This window comes from Misgurnus anguillicaudatus, chromosome 21 (genome assembly GCF_027580225.2).
Source record: "Misgurnus anguillicaudatus chromosome 21, ASM2758022v2, whole genome shotgun sequence".
Taxonomy (NCBI): domain Eukaryota; kingdom Metazoa; phylum Chordata; class Actinopteri; order Cypriniformes; family Cobitidae; genus Misgurnus; species Misgurnus anguillicaudatus.
This window is the reverse complement of record NC_073357.2, coordinates 18,954,496-18,975,783: the sequence shown is the minus strand read 5'-3', so window position 1 is coordinate 18,975,783 and position 21,288 is coordinate 18,954,496. Positions and strand designations below refer to the sequence as shown.

At 38.1% G+C, this 21,288-nt stretch overlaps 1 protein-coding gene across 1 annotated transcript in view; it reads left to right on the top strand.

Moving 5' to 3' along the window:
* Positions 1-21,288, top strand: part of rin1b (Ras and Rab interactor 1b) — a 42,167-nt gene that overhangs the window by 8,983 nt on the left and 11,896 nt on the right. Inside the window, exons 2-3 of the mRNA XM_055195315.2 lie at positions 16,207-16,332; positions 21,146-21,254. Of these exons, the coding sequence (XP_055051290.2) occupies positions 16,207-16,332; positions 21,146-21,254 (235 nt within the window). The remainder of the gene's footprint in view (positions 1-16,206; positions 16,333-21,145; positions 21,255-21,288) is intronic.

Here is a 21,288-nt window from a genome sequence, read left to right as displayed (position 1 = left end):
TATTGTGATAAATGTGAGGAAGATATTTTAATAAACAATGGTTAGCACACAGGTTTTTCCTACTATGGAAGTCAATGATTACAATCAGCTGTGTGCTTATCATCATTTTTCATATATCTTCTTTTGTGTTCATCAGAAAAAAAATAAATTCATACAGATTTAGAACAACATAAGGGTAAGAAAATTGTGATAGAATTTTCTGTTTTGGGTGAACCATCCCTTTAAGCGACGATAGCCCATGGTTAGTGTGTCGATATATTGCCCCAGTATGCTCACAGTGACCAGAGTTTGATTCCCGTCTCTGAGGTCTTTGCCGATCCCACTACTCTATCCACTCTACGTTTTTACTTTGCTTTGTAATGTACTCTTAAGAGCAGTGTTGGTCAAATTACTTAGAAATAGTAATTAGTTACTGATTACTTATCAAAGAAAGTAATCAAGTTACTTTACTGATTACTTATTTTCAAAAGTAATTAGTTACTTTACTAGTTACTTTACTAAGTTACTTTTCAAAAACATGATGCACAACCTGAATATGCTATTAAGCAACAGACCTTTCAGACTAATTCTATTCTTTCTGCATATTCCATTATCTAAAATTGAATCAAATTTTTTAACGCTCCTAACAAAATCTATATAGCCTACTGTATACAAATATTAATAATATTAACATTACTATACATAGTTTAAAAGGTCTATGGGTTTAGCATGAGAGTATGGTCTCTTGAGATACAGATGCTCTAGCATCATAAATGTAGTATTTTGTGACAGAAGTCCAGATGACGACATGCAAAATATAAACAGCACTTTTTACCTTTATGTTGATATAACGATCGCGAGTCGAATCCAGTCTGTTTCAGATGTGTGAATAACCCATGAAAACCGTCTAATACAATACATCCATGACCATTTTTATCCACAAATGCGTGAAATATAGATATATAGTCTGTTGTTTACATCAGATTTCACATGAACGTCTTGTAATATAATATACAATCTGATGACTATTTACGTGATAACATTGTATGAGATGGAGCCACAGCAGTCATGTCAGCTGGGGGTTCAGGTTTTTTTTTCAGTACGTTTCACATTTCTGTTCTGGCTTGCTAGGTGTTTGCTCATATTTGAGGTAGAATTTTTCGCTGTAGATAAAAGTTTTATTCCCACGCAGAGTGTACAGCGGGCGCTGATGTTTTTGTCACCTTTAGCTGAGTTAAACTCAAAGTAATGTTGGTACTTCCAAGCATTAAACGCTGCATGGTTTTGTTCTCTTCCGCGCTCCATGTTGTCTGTTCATGTTCAACACTACACTGACTGACGGCGCGGCACTCATACGTCATTGTCACTCGACTCACGGCACGACATGAGACTCACAAAACAAAATCAAAGTTAAATAACGCAGTAACGCAGCCTGCTAACAGGGAAGTAACAGTAATCTAAATGCTGTTTTTGCAACTGTAATCCCTTACTTTACTCGTTACTTGAAAAAGTAATCCGATTACAGTAACGGGTTACTTCTAACGCGTTACTGCCCATCACTGATTAAGAGTACATATTTTCCAAAATCTTACTCAAGTAAATGTAACAAAGAAAATGTACCGAGTCCCTTACCACCTCTGTTCAGATCTCACTGGTTTTTATGTGTCTCGTGACTAGTTGTTAACATATCTGGGATGGCTTTAGAATGTGTAAATTACGAAAAAATGTAAACTATTCCTGTAACAGAACTGACTTAAATGGAATTGGATTATGTTTAAAAGAACTGAATTGCTGAGTTTAATTCACTGAGCTGAACTGTACTGAACTGAACATAAATTTTAAGAATTAAACTGAATCCAGTTGAAATTAGTGAATTGAATTGCAGTGGCGGCTCGTGACTGCTCATCCGAGGAGCGCTAATTCAAAATAAGTGTTTGGAGTGTCGTGTGTGTTGCTTGCGTTTTCAAAATATGCGTTTGTTGCGTCATGTGAACCATGTGCATCAGGTGTTTTGTCAAAATAAGTTCCTGGTGAACACGTGTCAAAACCGTTTATGATAAAAGAGACGCTCACGTTCACCAAATACACGCAAGACACTCCCTTAAAGACACACCCATGAGAATATGCTAGTATCTAGCAAACGCGAGTGTCTCTTTTATCATAAACCCCAGACGCATCTGCAGCACGCACTTATTTTGACAAGACACGTGATTCACACAGGATCTCCTGATGCGCAGAACACATATTTTGAAGAAAAGAACCACAAACATGATGAGCTACATACATGTTGTGACGAACTTTACATCGAGCGCCCTCAAAAAAGAAGTCATTGGGCACCACTGTTGAATTAAGATTTTCCCATCCTTAAAATTTTCAGTTTTCATTAGGGCAACTTTACGTGTCTCATTTTTATATATGGTCTTATATGTCTCATCCCTATTTTGGGTCATAAGCATATTCATTTTGTTTTCGTGGTAGTGTCAGATGAGAAATGTGGTGATAAGTTTCCTGATGTCTGTAGCCTCCACGTGACCACAATTCCTTCTCACAGTCTTCCCCACTGCAATCATAACAGACCCAATTTCTTACTGCTACTTTCTGTCTGAGCTCCATTATTCTGACAGGTGCTGCTGCTCATTTTACAGTTGAAGATGCATCGTTCTCTTCCTTGCTTTCCTCCGCTTTCCTCTCCGTTCCCTCTCTTCCTCTCTCGCTCATGTCCCTGGAGATCTTCCCCTACAGGCTTTTGCTGCGACGTGTTTTTAATCTCCCACACATTTCTACTTGCTGAATCCAGACCATATCTTTCTCTGTCTCTCTAACACGTCTTTCTCTCTCTCTCTGACGCTTTGTGCTTGTTACTGGATATGCTGAGAGATATCTCAGAAGTTCAGTAAATCTGGAGTTGTCTGACAGACTGTCCTCGTGTCAAATCTTCATTCGTGTCAGGTCTCCATTTACGCAGAGCACCAGACAGTGACCACCTGAACTCAGATTGTGGCTACATAACTCCTTTCTACAATTCTAATTGAGTTAATTTATTTACTTGTGTGCAAATGTTGTAGCTCATAAACAGTGACTGTAAACGTGCATATGCATGTAAAAACCTTTGTGCCAAAATTTACATTTCTTGCAGTTGCAAGGATAAAATGTAGAACCAATTAAAACACAGAATCAGATAGAGAATCAGATAATATGTGCACAGAAACACCATTTATTAGTGGAAGAGACTAGGGCGCACTCACATTATCCAAACCAAACCAAACCATGCCCCAGCGCGATTGTCACCCCTCCCTACTCCCCCAGGTGCACGCACTCACACTGTACTTTTTGTCGATCCGAGTCCGGGCGCGCTTTCGTCATTAAAATGCGATTGTTTTGAAAAAAGCAGGAAGTAAAGCTCTCTCTTAACACTGGAACCCACCGTAATGATAAGTCTGTGTTTTTTATTCAGAGTCGTTTGGTGCGCGATTACAGACAACCTTCTCACATGTCATCATATTGCTTAGTTGATCTGTCACGTGCGCAGCTCGGACATTCACGTAACCCCGCTGCGCGCATCAAAAGGTTTTTACGGCGGCAGATGAAGGTGAGTGGTCGCGCAGCTGACGTCTTCACCTTTTGAATCGCGCTCAGGCGCGAATGCGCTCACACCACAGCCTTCCGCGCCTGAGCCCAAGTGAACCGCGCTCCGGCCCACCTCTGCAACCCGGCCGTGGCTTGATTAACCAATCCGCGCCCGGGCGCGGAACAGAGCGATCACACTTGTCAAACAAACCAGGCTTTGGGGGTCAAACGCGCCCGAGCGCGGTTTGGTTTGGATAGTGTGAGTGCGCCCTAACCCAATTCAATTGTCTATCTTGCCAACTGAATCAAAGTTTAGTCAAAAAAATATTTTATTACGATTTATAAATTGGTTAACTAATTTTTTTTAAAGTTGCCCGTGCGCATTTTTACTTCTAAAAATATATAAACATCAGTGGCGGCTTGTGACTGCTCATCTGAGGGGCGCTAATTCAAATTAGGTGTTCGGAGTGTCGTGTGTGTGGTTCCTTTTTTCACAAAATACACGCAAGACACTCCCTTAACAGTAAACTCTGATTACGCATGAGATTATGCGAGTATCTGGCAAACGCGAGGTCTCTCTTTAGGTCTCTCATAAACGGTTTTGACGCCTGCAGCAAGCACTTATTTTGACAAAACACATGATGCACACAGCATCTCTCGACATGCAGAAAACATATTTTGATAAAAGGAACCACACACAACGGGCAACATGTTGTGTGACGAACTTCACATTGAGCGCTCTCGGAAAAAAAGTAATCGGCTCCACCGATAAACATACAAATTGAACAGACCCTCTGCTTTCAAACAAACAAACAAACATACAAAACGGGGGAAAAACTTTTTATCCTATCTATATATTTTTCTCTGCTTATAAATTCTTAAATATGGGTATTTTTCTTCAAAAATATTTTTGTAGCAAAAAGCTTTAAAAAAGCATTTTTCTGAAGGAATTTTGTTAGCGATCAGATTCAGAACGATTATCAAACTTTTTTTGCTTTAGTTTTTTTATAAAATGGGTTATCTAGTGGATATTTGCGGTATTACAGATAACCATAAAAACTAATCAGGAACAAGTTTTTTCATGCAAATGTTTTTTCTTAATTGACGAGATAACTCGTCAGTGGCGGGGAAATAGTTAAAAGCAATCTGCTGATCAGAAATAACACCAGAAAATTAATACCAACATATGAAAATAAAATAAGGAAAATTTTCAGAAAAATTGGGAATGTTGGACAGTAAAACAGGAATATAACAGCTTGACAGTAAACAGTTGTTGCAGAATTGTCTTGTATTAATGTCCGTTAAAGCAAGATTGTAAACAAAACAAAACAAAATACTAATTTTATGTCAAATAACACAGCCACTATCTCCAAAATGATTTAATTATTCAGTTTTGACATACACAGCAATGCATCATGTTCTATGAGATCATGTTTTTAGTATGTTCCAGGTGATTAAAACGTACAATACTGTATATTTCAGACCTAGTGGAGTAGTAGTAATAATAGTAATAGTAAATGTGTAAAATTGCATAAAATGGAAATACTCAATTAAGTAGTAGAACTACTGATGTGTACTTAATAGTTAGATTCCACAACCGATAAAATACACTGCAAAAAAATGACTTTCTTACTTAGTATTTTTGTCTTGTTTTCAGTAGAAATATCTAAAAATTCTTAATTTAAGATGTATTTTCTTGATGAGCAAATGACCTAGGAAACTAGTTTTTAGACAAAAAAATATATAAAATTTAAGCGAATTTGTGTTTAAATAAGCAAAAAAAATGCCAATGGAATAAGAAAATTACGAAATTATGAACAAATTTAACTTATTTCAAGAACATTTTTCTAATGCCATTGGCAGATTTTTTTTTATTTGCTTGTTTTAAGCACTAATTTACTTAAAGTTTATATTTTTTGTCTATAAACTAGACTTATTTTCCTTATCTCAATTTAAGAATTTTTAGATATTTTACTGAAAACAAGACAAAAATATAAAGTAAGTAAGTCATTTTTTTGCAGTGTAATACATTAAAGGTAGGTATCATACAATTTACAAATGAGTAAATTGGGGAAATGTTCCATTGAGCTTCTGATTCGGCTGTGATTCAGCAATTTTGGGTGCGTAAGATGTGAAGGATTCTGATCTGTAGGCTATAAAGTGTCTAACCATGTAGATGATTGAGGTTTTGCACTTCTCTGTCTCACACTACTCCCCTGCACTCACTCACAACCACCATACTTCTGATAAATGGTTTCCTGCCCAACTGTGTGGATAACTGAGCTGTTCTATATCGTTCATTTCCATTCTGTCTGTTTCTGTGAATTTGTTGTCCAGTTGCCATTTTCACTCCAAAATGGTGGCCACCTATTCGCTGTTACCAAAAAAGCATGATTAGGCAGATATTTCTGAATGGCCTGAGGCCGGGATTAAGCTAAGTTGAAGGTATTTGATAAACATACGTACTTTGGTTAATATTTGGTTAATATCATTATCTAATTTTTGCCGGAGCGTTTAAATGTGTTTACATCTCATCTCCTCAATTGAAGAGCTTCAGAAATGTTATCAGTGAATTACAACAATTTCAGCTTGTTTTGTACACAAAGGTATTTGTATGACTTTTGAAGATTTGAAAAATTTTGCTATATGCTGTTTATTTTCCCCTTTATTTAAATGTGGTTGTATAAAGCCTATCTCATATTGATTACAGCATGTATTCATCATGGCATTATTCTACAATGTTTTGCAATACCAATTTCTTTCTGTCCAGTATTGCATACATTCTTTGGCCGAGATCTTGTATTGATGACTAGGGAGTTATTCAAGATTTTTTCAGACATTTCTTCTGCAAAGTTCACAGTCCACATCCATTCTTCCATTTTTTAATGGTGTGTTCTTAACCTAATTCCTGTGGTTTCAGCAATCTGCCTAACTGTTTTATGTGTTTGATTTATGCCAGTAATTTACTCCTTCTGAAGAAGGTACACACTGCATTAGATAGGGTTAAAAGAATAGTTGCCAGCTGAAACAAAATAATCACCACAATAATGATCCAACTGTAGACGCTTAAGTATTTGCTTATGCAAATCCAGCAGGCAAAAGAAGGTATTTTCAGGAAAATATTTATATTCTATCTTCTGACTGTACTCTGTAAAATGCTTGTTGTTAGATGACATGATGAAAATAAACAGATGGCATATTAGTAGGATAAATACAGATTTTTTTTAAGTTGTTTTGGGGGCATTTTTGCCTTGTGGAAAGAGGGGAATGGGACTCGGGTCCTTGAAAGCACATCTGTGCTACATGTCGGAGCACTGCCTGCTACATTAGAGTCTCCGACTAAATACAGGCTATTTAAAGCAACACTATGTAGTTTCCATGTAAAAATGACTTACAGCTCCCCATGTGGTTGAAAAGCGCAACAGTGCCTGGTATCAGACACTTTTCTGCAGGCAGGGGGAGGGGCGGGGCTGTGTGCTCTACCCTCCACCCCCACTTTCAGAGTGTGCTTGTAGCAGCTAGGAGGCTGCTCAGGTTGCAGCAACAGTACAATTTGGCCAGTTAAAAGTTATTCTATCACTGAGATAATTTTAGAGACATTATTTAAAGGTAAAAAACTACATAGTGTTGCTTTAACATACATTTTTTTTAAGAAAATAAAATAAAAATAAAAGTTTGAAGAATATTTTTGAAAATCTATAATGCATTATTATTTATACACACAATGCTAAAGTGTTGAATGGTGTCAAAACACTTAAGCATTTCTAGAAAAGTACAGTCATACTGTATCTTTGTTGAGGTTGATTCAAACAGCTTTTTTCATTCTGCAATTTTTACCAATGCAAGTACATATGTCAGACTGAAAACGCAAGCTCGTGCGATGATATTGATGATATTGCAGGTCCTTGCGTAGTGAATTTGTATCACGTGAACATATGTGATCAGTACAGAACCGGTACATCACTGAGAGACTTTTTTTACTAAAAAGCACAAATGGATGAAGCCAAAGTTCATATTGATGAACTGCTCTCCGCCCCCTCGCGAAAAAATATTTGCATGCTCAAAGTGTAGTGTGACTGTTGCTTTAGTGCAAGGAATTGTGGTAAGTCCTGAGGCTCTATAGAACAAAGCCTCTGGTGGCCAACAGAGGCAGCTGTGGTGAACCCCCCCCCAACTTCCAGACATGTAAACGGAGAGAACCTGGAGCCAGCAGGGCAAGACACCAGAGCATGGGCAGGAAGCCAGGAAGACGCCGGCACAGGGCAGGGATCCAGGAAGACCTTGGCATGGGGCAGAAAGCTGACCCTGGCAAGAGGCAGGAAGCCGGGGAGGAAAGGAAGCACAGGACTTAGGAACGGCCTACGACTTAGGATCTAGGCTTGGGATGTTGACACGGAGGACGCAGGTTCAACCATCTTGGTCATGTGTCAGGAACCTCAGGGGACTCAGGTTCACCCATCTTGGCAGTGACAGGAAGCTCAGGGGACTCAGGCTCAGACATCTTGGTCGTGAATGGAAGCTCAGGGGACTCAGGCTCAGACATCTTGTCCGTGACAGGAAGCTCAGAGGAGTCAGGCTCAGCCATCTTGGCTGTGACACGAAGCTCAGGAATGGACTCAATGACTACAATGACCTCTGGAGGTCACTCACAAAACAAACTACAAGGTTGTGTTTATAACTGGAAGAATTGAAGACTCAGGGACCACCAGACTTGGGACCATGGGAGTTCCAGCTGCATGCACAGAAACCAGTGGAGGGTCCACCAGACTGGGTGTCAGACTCCTGTGCCTTCAATGCACCATCTTGGGTTCAGGACAGCACAGATGAAGGCTGGAAACCCTGGTTTGGTGACCAAGTTGTGAGTGGGCTCTGGACCAGCGGCAAAGAGATCTGGTTCTGGAGAGGTGGCCATGTTGTAATTTGGATCAGGAGAGGTTGACACAGGGCTCGTCACCAATAACGTGCCCACACACATGACAAGCTACATACGTGTTGTGACGAACTTCGCATCATGCGCCCTCAAAAAACAGAAGCCACCAGCTGCCACTGCACGACAAACACATATTTTGACATGACGAGCAACACACATGACACTCCAAACACATATTTTGAATTCTACCCCTTGGAAGAGAAGTCTTTTTACCTAAATTAATAATAATAATAATGAGTCCCTCAGCTATGAATGATAACATTTTCTCTGTAACAATTCAGCAGCCATTGGAACCAAAAATGCCAGAGATTTGTTTTGTGCTTATAAAAATTCAAGACCTCCTTGGTTCATAATTATATTCCTCCTGAACTCAGTTTCAAAAATAGCTTCAGGAAAAAAAGTTCTTCAAGAGGAGAAACTTCTTCTTTCCTGTGTTGATCCCTGTACGTGGCTTAATTGCATAACTGTCTGTGTAGGCTGCTCAGAGTTTTATATAAGGAGGCCTGTGCTGCAAATGGACATCACCGCTCATTCACTTTCTCTCTCCTCTGATGTTATGGTCAGGATTTGCGGTATGGAGGTTACTGCACCGTCTGATTTTCTACAGTATGAAGGGTTTGTGTTGCTCATTTCACAGACTCTGTTGTTCTCTTCCAGGGTGTTTATGACTTGTGTTTGTGGGTGGTGAAGTCAGCTGGGGCAGTAATGTAACCCTTTGATGGTTGTTAGAGGTCTTAAATGTACACATCGAAAAAACAATCAATATTCAGAACTTGAATTATGTTATGCAGGGCTGCCAACTCTCATGCATCTCATCCAATTGACTTCATTCGTATGCTCTCACTCCACACGTCCATTTTCCAATGCTGGGCCGCTCCCACCATTAAGTTTGTGGTGTGTATTAAAAGTCATGAAATAATTGTCTAATAACTGTAAATATTGTACAATATCTGGCCTGCCTTACTGTGCGTTCACACCGCCACTGGCAAGAGCGTCAAAAAAAGATCTGGCTGCCCTGCCAACGACACTATAGAAAAGAATAGTGGATACTCTGACACTCAAATTCATTATCTGGAATCCTCTCAAGCAGAGATTTCGATTGGTTGCCACCGAACCGCGTCATAGCTCGTTACCATAAAGTTGAGCTGATTTCAACTCTCCTCGACGCTCACACCGTACATGACGTGCCACTGATCGCCGGAGCTTGCTCGTTGAAAATGAAGGACTTCTGACCACTTTGACGCTCTTGCTCGTGTTAGTTAGCAGTCTAAAAGCACTTGTCAATGTCAAAATGATGTGATGGCCAATCAAATCAAAGAAGGCACAGTTACAATATTATACAGATGGAGAGTGCGAGTGCTACGTGAGCCTTCAGGTTGTAATGGTGATATAAAAGAGCAATGCACGATTTAAGTAGCTAAACCAGTGCTCGCAGTACTTGTATATTTAAAGCTTTTCAGCATACCTTCGCTTTCTCTTGCATACCACCACTTCTCATGTTGCTGGTACTTTGCCAAAGAGTGAAAGCTTGTTTTACTTTATGCTAAGTGACCACCACCATATAAAAGTCGATCATTCACACCAAGCTTCAATGTCTGTGACGAGCAGTTTGTGAGCAGTAGAAGCCTGAGTAATGTTTGCTGTGACCGTTTTTAATGAAAGAGAGCAAAAATAATTTAATATTTTACAACTATAAACAATGATATATTTATATACAAAATATAATAATATGGTATTGACACCCACATTATCTGTTGCTTCAGTTTAACTCAGAGTACTCATGAAATGTGTCCTGTGTGAACAAAAGGCAGAAACAATGCCTTAATAAGGGGTGTGTCGTAATGAGGATCCATGTGTCATTGCAACAAAGTACCGTTCAGCTCTTTGACATGGGGGTTTTATATACAGATCAACATTCATGATAAGAAATGTGTGCAAACTGGAATAATGCAGAAACAGGGAGCTCTTTACTATCTGTGCTGAAACTGAGATTGATCACCCGCTTCATAGAACAGCGGGCGTCATGGTCAAGTTCATGATCAGATCAGAAAATAAATGCATGTGCGTGTAGCGAAATACCGGAATTATAAGAAAACTCACACATTTTTCTATGTATTTCCCGTAATTTGTGCGAGAAAAGGACTAATATATACATGAACATGAAAAGGTGTCGGTTTCAGATTTATCCTCCCTGGGAACCGGTTTTAAAAAATGACGGATTCAGCCTCCAAAAACGCCAGATTCGTCTGGATGAAACGCTTATTTGATAAAAATTTTGTACATATACAGCTCAACGCGTCTCTGTGTGGAAAGGCTCTAAGACTCAATATACAGCTAAAAGAAAGTTCATCTATGGTTATATAAGCACCTTAACTGAAGGCGATATTCCCCTGGAAAAAAATCCTGAGTTTTACAAAAGTACTGACGCGGCAAGCGCGAGTGATTTACATGTTAAGTCAATGCAAAGACGCGATTAGGCATCCTGCGGGGCGGATGGCGTGTTCCGTGCAAATTGAGCGTTGGTGCGGGAAACGCGCGAGTTGAAAAATCTGAACTTTGGTGGATTTCCACACCACGTTAACCAATCAGGGGTGCATTTTTCAAACAACCACGTAACTCGTTGCTGAACGACCATAGTACGACGCATCGTTGGAGAAACGAACTACATTGTCACGACTGTTTCCCGAAAGCATAGTAACTTTGTCGCACATTTTTTTGTTTGAAACATAGTTGATGATGTCACGTGGGAGGTGAAGTACTAATTAATCTGTGCAAATCGATTTAATATCAGATTATTGCTGTAAATAACATATATTGCATCGGAAGACTGATTTTGTTATCATGATTTAGTTATCTGTTGTTTATTTTCAAGATATTTAATTCACGCAAAAGTTCCCTCTTACGTCACTCTTCCCAGGGATTCCCCAGGGTCTTAAAGCTCGTAGGCTGCGCACATGCACAGTTTTCAAATGCAGCGCTTTCATTCTGTTTACAAATGTAAAGATGTAAAATAAAATTGTAATATATTTAGAATTATGGATATAGACTGTACTACATGTGTTTTGCTTATTTTGTTCAAAAGCATGATCAACGTAAGTCTACATATGATAATAACAAGGAACGATGCTTCTAACGACAGGTCAAGAGCTGTCGTTCCAACGACACAAGTTAGAAATGCAGTTTGCGAATGTTGGTTTGAACAATGGTTTTGAGAAACACCAAATCGTTGAACGATGTTAGTAACGATGGAACTTACGATGTTTGTTGGCTAACGATGCTTTTGGGAAACGCACCCCAGGACCTTGCTATAGTAGTGACGTGATTACTGGAAGCGAGCGGAGTGCCGGAGTCTCAGCTGAGTCACAGAAGCCCCTCCCATGATGTGAATTTCCCAAATGTCTCAAATGACTAGAATTTCATTCACGGCTTTCACGCGCAAGTGAACTCAAATGTTCAACTACGTGTGAATAGCGCGTTTTTGCTAACTCACATTTAAGACATAAACAAATGTTTTTATTAGATAAAGAATATTGAGGAATTTCAAGATCATTTTGTTTGTATGTGTCCTGTCAAGAACAGAAAGATTCTGTGTTCGCTTGCTTTTTGAAATGCGACTCGCAACCCGTGTATGCACTTTTGAGTGCCACACACACACACACACACACACACACACACACACACACACACAGACGGAGGGCAAATTCCAAACGGCGCCACATAAGCCATTCCACATAAAAAACGTTACATTATTTTTCATTGCTCTATTCGCCAAATGTATTTTAATGGACGACAGTATGAGACACAGTAGCGCAACTCTCTCTTAATGCTCTTAAAGGGCATAGGGTTGATCACGTCTGATTGGAGTTGGAACGGACACATTCAACCACATGTGCATCTGTGCATATGAAAACTGCTCACTTTGGCACCTTTTTGCAGATAAATAGATTAAAATCACTTGTGTGTTACCATTTGCAAGCCTTTGAAACACGTGCAAATGATAAACCTTTTCCTAATTAAAATTTGCGAATTAATCCGCGAATCACATGCGAGCAGAACCTTGGGTCCGTACGGATCACGGATCAACTGCGATCCGGTACACCATTAGTATGCACTGTAAAAAACAGCATTTTTGTCAAATCATTTTTTAAAAGTTAAACAGTTTCAACTAGATTTCAAAAGTTATATCAACTTATCACAAGCCAAAATTTAAAATAGTATGTTGAATTGACTTGTTTTAACTTCATGCTGCATTTTTTTACAGTGTGTGCGATTGACACAGCTTGTGCGGGAATTAGAAAATTGTTTACTTGATGTAAGTTTTTTTATCTAATCACTGCATGCTATTTCAAACCTAGATGAATTACTATGAATTATGAAACATAAAAGATGTTAGTGACTGACATTATCAGGTTCCATTTTATTATGCAAAACATGAACTATGCACTACACACATTTATACACATACACATTTAATATTTCTTGTGGTTCACAAAAGAAAAAAGTCAGATTGCTTTGAAAACCATCAGGGTGAGTAATTATCAAAAAAAAAACAAAAAACATTTTTGGGTGAACTAATCCTTTAATAAAACTGTAACTATTTCTACTTACCACAGATAAAGCACATTTGCATAATCACTTTAATGACATCACTTGCCACTTGCCACATCTACTATGCAGTCATCCTCTGAACCTACCTGAATATAAGAACCGCACAGGAAGTGATGGGGGTGTGGGCTTTAAAAAACAAGATAAAAATAACATGAAGTGCCCTGATTGTGCAGGAGAGCTCTCTGACAAAAAGGGCAAGAGAAAGAGAAATTAAAACATCCTCTCTTCTTTGCCAACAGTTCCTCGCATCTTAAAGCGCAGTCTGTCTTGTGTGTGCATGTGTGTTATGGGTGAGTAGGTGTCTGTGCCTGAGTGGGACTGCCTGGTAGGACGTGTAGGCATCTGTTGCCATGACAACCATCTGCTGTTATGCATAAGCATCCTCTTGGGCTGCCCACACAGTGCCATCACAGCGAGATATAGAAAGAGACCGTTTGAAGAAGTGACTGCTGTGGCACTCATTGTGTGTGTATGTGTGTCGTACAGTTTGTTGGCTCAGACATTTCCATGCTAATTTTGAGGGTAATTGTGCAGAATGGATATGGATTTTAAACATGGAAAATTATATAATACTTGTTCAGATGACATGTATTTGGTTATATAACTTTAAGGATGCACTCCTAACTGTCATGTCGATATATAATAACAGATCCGCTCTCCGATGATCACCGACAGATTCATCCCCACAGAGCAGGAGGATGAGGCATAATGTACTCAAGATTACTTTGCAAATAACTACAGTTGTACAGTTTAAACAGAGATGGACATAGAGAGGCCAAAGCTCAGGATATCAGCTTTAATGTAATATTGCAGTGTTCATTATAAACAATTTAACCGTGTGGGTCTTTTTTATTAATTTGCCATCACAAACTTTAAACAAAATCTGAAACTTCTGCCCTCTTGTGGCGATCCCCCTGATGATGTCAGCTTGGCGGCTTTAACAGAGCATCCTTTAACCCCCCCGCCTCCAACAGTCAGTATGCTGCAAGTTGCATTTCTGAATGAAACTCCTACTTTTCTATATCCAATTAATTCACAGTTGAAAACACAAGAAATAATTTCTTCTGTGATATTTCGTTTCATTCGGAAATACGTCACAATACGGAATTATCAATTAAGGTCGATCGCGACTTCCTGTTCACAGGGACTTTTAAATGTTTGTAGTGACAAAAATAGCTCCTCACCAATAAATGTGTGTAGATTTGTGCTTTAAAAATATGAATTCCAGGGCCCCATTTATAAAAGTGTGACGTAGGAACTATCCTACATTTCATCTAAGACTATTTCTGAAATGATCGTACGTGTGATTCAGATAAAAGGAGCGTACGCACAAAAAGACGTGCCGTGCGTACGCCTCTTTTCCAGATGTGCAGTTTATAAATCACAAATGATCTTAAAATTGTGCGCAGCTGAATGCTCTTAGAACTCTGCCTTGTAAACGCCCCTAATTTAATTAATTAGCATAAAAATATTAAATTATCAAAGGTCAAATTCTCTGACTGCTACAATGGCGAGTGGTAAGAAAACATATTTGTTGTTGTTTGCTTAAGTTTTTAATATTTCTAAATTTTAACATGGAAACTTTATTGACATCACAGGCGATTATTTGTTGACCTTTCAATTCACGGATTTCATTTAAATATAGTTTTACACGTAAACTTAATATTTGTGTCTTTAAAGTTTTGTTGCGCGGCAGTGTAAAAATAAGATATTTTCGACTTTAAAATTCAAAGATCGTATCTTAAACTGTTGGAATATATTCCATATGGATTCATTTGGATTTACAGATGTTTAACATTAAAATCGATGTATGGGAATAATTTATATGCATTTTTGAAATACCCATCAATATTAAATGTTGCATGAAGGTTTACAATTTAGTTCCTCTCATGTCGTTTTAATCATTAAATTTGATCATTTTTACTTTCATTCAATAAAGCACATGTTCTGTAACATTTACATGTGCGTTAAACACCACGATACAATTTTGCTTTTTTTTTTTTAATTAAGACAAAAAAATTATTTTCTGAACCTATAGCTTGGGCGCAACCTTTTTGCATCAGAATAGGCCTACATTTTAAAACATCAAAATAGGCCAAAATATGTTGTTTAAAATCTATTTCTAAAACCTTGTTAAATTATTTTGGAGTATAGTAGGCCTTCTCCTATAGGCCTTTTCCACAGTTCATTCTTGTTCATTTTCTTTGTGCATCATTGTTGCATGTTTTTTTTTTATTATTACATTTCTATTCTGAATAAACAAACAGTGCAGTTTACATGCTTCGTCCTTGTTGCATTAGTTCATTCAGATAATTCTGAACAGATTTCTGTAGTTCAAACAACTCTGAATTGTACTTGAGAACGTCAATGCACACTATTAAAACATTGTCAGGTTTAAATTGGGCTCGGGGTCTAATTATGGTTAATGTGTCAGTCGGGCCGGGCTCGGACACAACGTGCGGGGGCTTCGGTTATGGTTTTTTGGGCCCGATCTAAGCTCTAAAACAGATGATGTTGACGCTGTAAAAGTTAAGAATATGCCTGTAATACTGCAATATTGCCACAAGGAAACGTGCGTACGTCAAGTCGGAACCTGACGTGGAGGTAAGTACTTTTCCACGTCAAAGACGAGTTTTTGGAGCGTTGGAGTGGATTTGAGCGTACGCACTGTCTAAGACCAAATCTGTGCAAAAAAACCTTAATAAATGAGGCCCCCAAAGTGTCTTTTAACAGAGGAAGCATATTATGAGACATGATCAAGATCATCTACAACCAATATGTGTGAGGGACTTTAAAGACAAATAAAATACATTTGATTAACATTTGAAGCAGAATGAATAAAAGCATTAGATACTCTTCTTTACTATTGAAAATAATGCATATTATTGTTTTCCATAATGTGCAACACATGCAGATCTATTTTTGTGTTTTAGTGTTGCATAAGCTGCTAAATGGAGTTAACAATTGTGTACTCTTGCGGGTAGCTGAAAGCATAATTAGAGAAATATACAGAAATACACAAGAATCAATTTGTGATCGACAGATCTATAGAAACTTTCTGTGAGTCTACTTTTATACATATAAAATTGAGTGTTTGTTGATCCCTGTTCACTCCATTACAGATGGATGTGTCTCTCCAGAGGAGTTTGAGCGTTTTGGATCGTCTTCTCCTTACACACTCCATATGGTTGCAGCTGTCCATCAACCCTGACTCCACCCAACAAATTCTACAGCGAGAGATAGTCGGGGTGAGACATCAGCCCATCAGTATTTTGACTCAAATCATCAGGTTTTATTATTATAGCTCATAATATAATGTCATAATTACTGTAATCATCCATTGATGTACTCTGTATAACCTATGGCCTGTATAACAATGCTCAAAAAGATAGTTGTAGTTAGCAAATAATAAGCTAATTGTACTTTTGTATCTACCCCATGTAAGCCCACACAATTGCAACATTCTAAAAGGAAATCCATCTGTCAAAATTTATGTTTCATGTGTGTTGTGGTAACCTTACATGCATGATGCAGGAGTCTTTATTAATCTATTCCAACGTGAGATATTTAGGAGATATCTACAAAGCTATCTACACATAACCAAAGATGATAACCAACAAGAAAGTTAACAGAAACAGGGATGTATACAGTGCACTCCACTAATATTGTCACCTTTGGTAAATGTGACCCTGGACCACATTAAAAAGGTACATTTTTGGAAATTGAGATTTATACATCATCTGAAAGCTGAAATAATTGATGTTTGGTTTAGTTTTAGTTTAGTTTAGTTTTGTTTTAGGAATAAAGGCCTCTCTGCACATAGTTACACAGATATCATCACATAGCAGATAGTCTCTTTTTCATTCCTTTATGTACAGGTGCTGGTCATATAATTAAAATATCATACAAAAGAGGATTTTTTTCACTAATTACATTCAAAAAGACTGATATATTTCAACGGGTATGTCTCATATATCTTGATAAGTGAAGCCGCTGGCTCTTTAATTGCCCCCTGGTGGCTGACTGCAGTACAAGTCATAAACCCCACCCTCTCCATTCAAACGAATGGGACTCTAAATAAAAAATGATTTACACTTCCAGTAAACATTTCCGAAAGTTGGTTTTGGTCCTTTCAAGTAGTTGTTATCATGCTGATATATGTTCAAGTGTTCATTTTTGTGATAAGTTTCATTTTAGCCAGTAATTTGATGCTATAGAAACAGGGCGTGTCGTTATTATTGCCGTGGTTGAATTGGTCACGCGAGCTTTTGGGCAAAAGTTTGATACCGTGGCTCAGCGGACGATTCCTTCTGCGCATGCCTTGGCTCCAAACTGAAGTTTTACGTAAAATGGCAGCGACCATGGTCGGACATTTTTGGCTTGAATTCATTACAATGGAGGGAGGCGACGTCGCGTCGTCCATCTTTTTTTACAGATGTTTCAAATGTTTATTTCTTTTAATTTTAATGGTTCTCTAAGCGAATTCACGCGTTTTAGACCATAAAACATTTTTTTGTTACATACAGAAAACATCTCCTCACTATCTACTTGTTTCCTGTCCGCTGATCAAACTGTAAAAAAACGCGATCTCTGTAGACAGCCCAGCCTCCACAAACTGCAATAATAACAAACTGGCCAAACCTACACCAGAAACCATAACAAAGTATTCTAACCAATAAACGCCAAGACGGATTTGGGGGTTGGATTTGGGCACGTTCATGAAAGCACGGAAGGGAGGGGGAGGAGTTAACTACGCTCAGTTTGTTTGAAAACACATTTAAAAAATCAACACACCGATTCGCTTCGAACGCCTTTAATGATTATAACTGGCAGCAAATTAGAATATTACTTAAGACCAATACAAAGAAAGGATTTTTAGACCTCTGGGCCAACTGAAAAGTATGAACATGAAAAGTATGACCATGTACAGCACTCAATACTTAGTTGGGGCTCCTTTTGCCTGAATTAACGCAGGAAATGTGGCGTGGCATGTAGTCAATTAGTCTGTGGCACTGCTTAGGTGTTATGACAGCCCAGATTGCTCTGATAGTGGCCTTCAGCTCTTTTGCATTTTTGGATCTGGCATATCGCATCTTGCTTTCTATGGGGTTAAGGTCAGGCGAGTTTGCCTGCCAATTAAGAACAGGGATAGCATGGTCCTTAAACCAGGTACTGGTAGCTTTGGCACTGTGTGCAAGTCCTATTGGAAAATTAAATCTACATCTCCATAAAGTTGGTTAGCATCAGGAAGCATGAAGTGCTTTAAAAATTCCTGGTATATGGCTGTGTTGACCTTGGAGCTCAGAAAACACAGCTGCAGTCCACTCTATGTAAATCTTCCCCAAATTTTCCCCACAATCATCTTCAGGGTGCGGTTATCCCTATTGCTTGTACACTTTTTTCTACCACATCTTTTCCTTCCCATCGCCTCTCTATTAATGTGCTTGGACACAGAGCTCTGTGAACAGCCAGCCTCTTTTGCAATGACTTTTTGTGTCTTGCCCTCCTTGTGCAAGGTGTCAATGGTCGTCTTTTGGACAACTGTCAAGACAGCAGTCTTGCCCATGATTGTGTAGCCTACAGAACTAGACGGAGAGACCATTTAAAGGCCTTTGCTGGTTTTTTGATTTATTTATCTTATTTGTGTGTGGCTCTGGTTTCTTTAATTTTGAACCTTTTCACAATTTTCTATTTTTCTGAGATACTGATTTTGTGATATTTCTTATTTGTCAGTTTTAATCATCAAAATTAAAAGAAATAAACATTTGAAATATATCTGTGTGTAATGAATGAATATAGTATACAAGTTTCACTTTTTGAATAGAATAAGTGAAATAAATCAACTTTTTAATGATATTCTAATCTAATTATATGACCAGCGCATGTACTATATACAAAGCCAATCGCAATGCATACTCAGAATCACAAATATTTGACACATCTTTGCAGACATCACCAACAAGAACAAGTTAATTTAAATATTTCTTACGTGGATCTATGTACAAAGGACAAACATATAAAAAGTGCTTCTCATTTTCTATCACAGAAATATTTGGTAGATTACAATAATGATTTATTTTCTCTGCCACTGTCACTGTAAAAACTGTTTACCCCTTGTTTATCCTGGGCAAAATTAAGTTCTTATCACCCATGAAGGCATACTTTAAAAATCATATCATTTTTGGTTTATGTCAATTTAAAAAATATTTTTTTAAATAAGTAGACAAATGTTATTGCTACCCATCTTTTTAATACAGTAGAATACTACAATAAGGCGAGTATAAAATCCAAACTTTGTATTTAAATGATCTCTGAAAGCCAATGTTGATATCTGAAATCACCTAAACAAACACGCCCCTACCCCAATAGAATCTGGACCTTCTGTTGATAGAACCGCCCCACACATACGCAACCCAGGCAACAATGTCGGGTAGTAGACACGCCCCTTACTGCTGATTGGCTACAAGTATGTTTGTGAAGGGAATCTAATGGTGTCTGGTGTGCGGTCATGACACACTATAGACGGTTTCAGCAGTAACAACATAAACAAGCCTCTGTCGCAGTTCCGCATGTAACTTCCGGTAAACTCCGCTAATAATAAATAACAACAAAGTACTTTAAACGTAGTTTATTTATATGACAAACACAAAAACAACACATAGATTACCTAGGAAACCAAAACATTTGTTATTTTCGACGAGGCATTTGTTCAAGAGATCAGTTTAGCAACTAGTCAGACCATTAAACAAATGAAACCGGAAGTAAAGTTCGGATCCAGACGTGTGTCACGTGCGTCCGATGAAACCGTCTATAGAAACAAAATTGGTTTGTCATCACATGTGGTCTAAATCTGATAAGATTTTAAAAAAATGGTTTAAAGTGTCACAGGCTTTCATTGGATTAAAATTCTCGAACTTTGATCCTTGGAGTTTTTTGACTACTCAATCCACTTTTCACTGCGCATTTAGCATTAATATATAGATAGATTTTCATCATCTCTTTTCATCTCCAGGCTGAAGAGACTCCAGTTAACTAACCATATGGTGGAAATGGGCATTTTCAAGCTTATGCTTTTTTCTTAAAGCCACTTCAACTTTGACAACACAGTGTTTAATTATTTTAAAATGCAGTTTTGCTTTCCATTTCCTGAAAAGTAGCGGTTTTGGACATACAAGGTTTCCGCTTGACAGCAACAGGAAACCTTGATTTTATGTTCGCTTGCTTGTTGAAACGCGTCTCTCCGTGTGTGCACTTTTGAGTGCCCTTAAACGCGCGCACGCACAGGAAACCTGTCTGACAATATTATGTTTAGCAGTTTTTAGTGTAAAAACTTTTTTCTCCAGCTAAACATTTATTTATTTAAAAAATAATGCCAGGTCTACTTGTCTTTGTATTTCCATTGGATGATCTCCAATTTTTTTATGGACTCTCTCCAATAGATGGTTTCATCGGACGCACATGCGGTGATCCGACCTTTACTTCCGGTTTCAGTTTTTTAATGGTCTATTTGCTAAACTGAACTCTTGAACAAATACCTAATCGAAAATAACAAATGTTTTGGTTTCCTAGGTAACCAACGTGTTGTTATTTTGCTTGTTATATAAATAAACTACATTTAAAGTACTTTGTTGTATTTATTCTTAGTGGAGTTTACCAGAAGTTACGTGTTTACCACGGACGTCGCTTGTTACTGCTGAAACCGTCTATAAAGGAAGACCATATTTATAGTTTAAATTAAGGTTAAAGTTTGAAATATGAATATTTTATTCCACAAACCCATCATTTCACTTTAGGAGACATTTACTAAGCCACTGGAGCCATATGGATTTATTTTGATGTACTGTATAGGTGTGCTCTTGGATCTTCAAAAAATGGGGATCATCCAGTGGGATTACAAAGGCAAGAAGAGTTAGCATATTTTTTTTAAATAACATTTTTTTTAAGAGTTTGTGTTCAGCTGAAGAATGAAAGTGATTTACACTTGAGATAGTATAAGGGTGAGTGAATGATGAGAGAATTTTCTATTTTTTTAATGGCGTTGTCCCCTTTCCCTTTCCATAGACTTTTCTGGTATGTAAGTGTAGCGCCTCCCACAGGAAGGTTCTTTGTGTTCGAGTAGGAGAGTCTGGTGTGGGTGTAACACAGTTTCCAATTCGTGAGGAAGACTCCAGTGAGTTTAACACATCACACATACAGATGTTTAT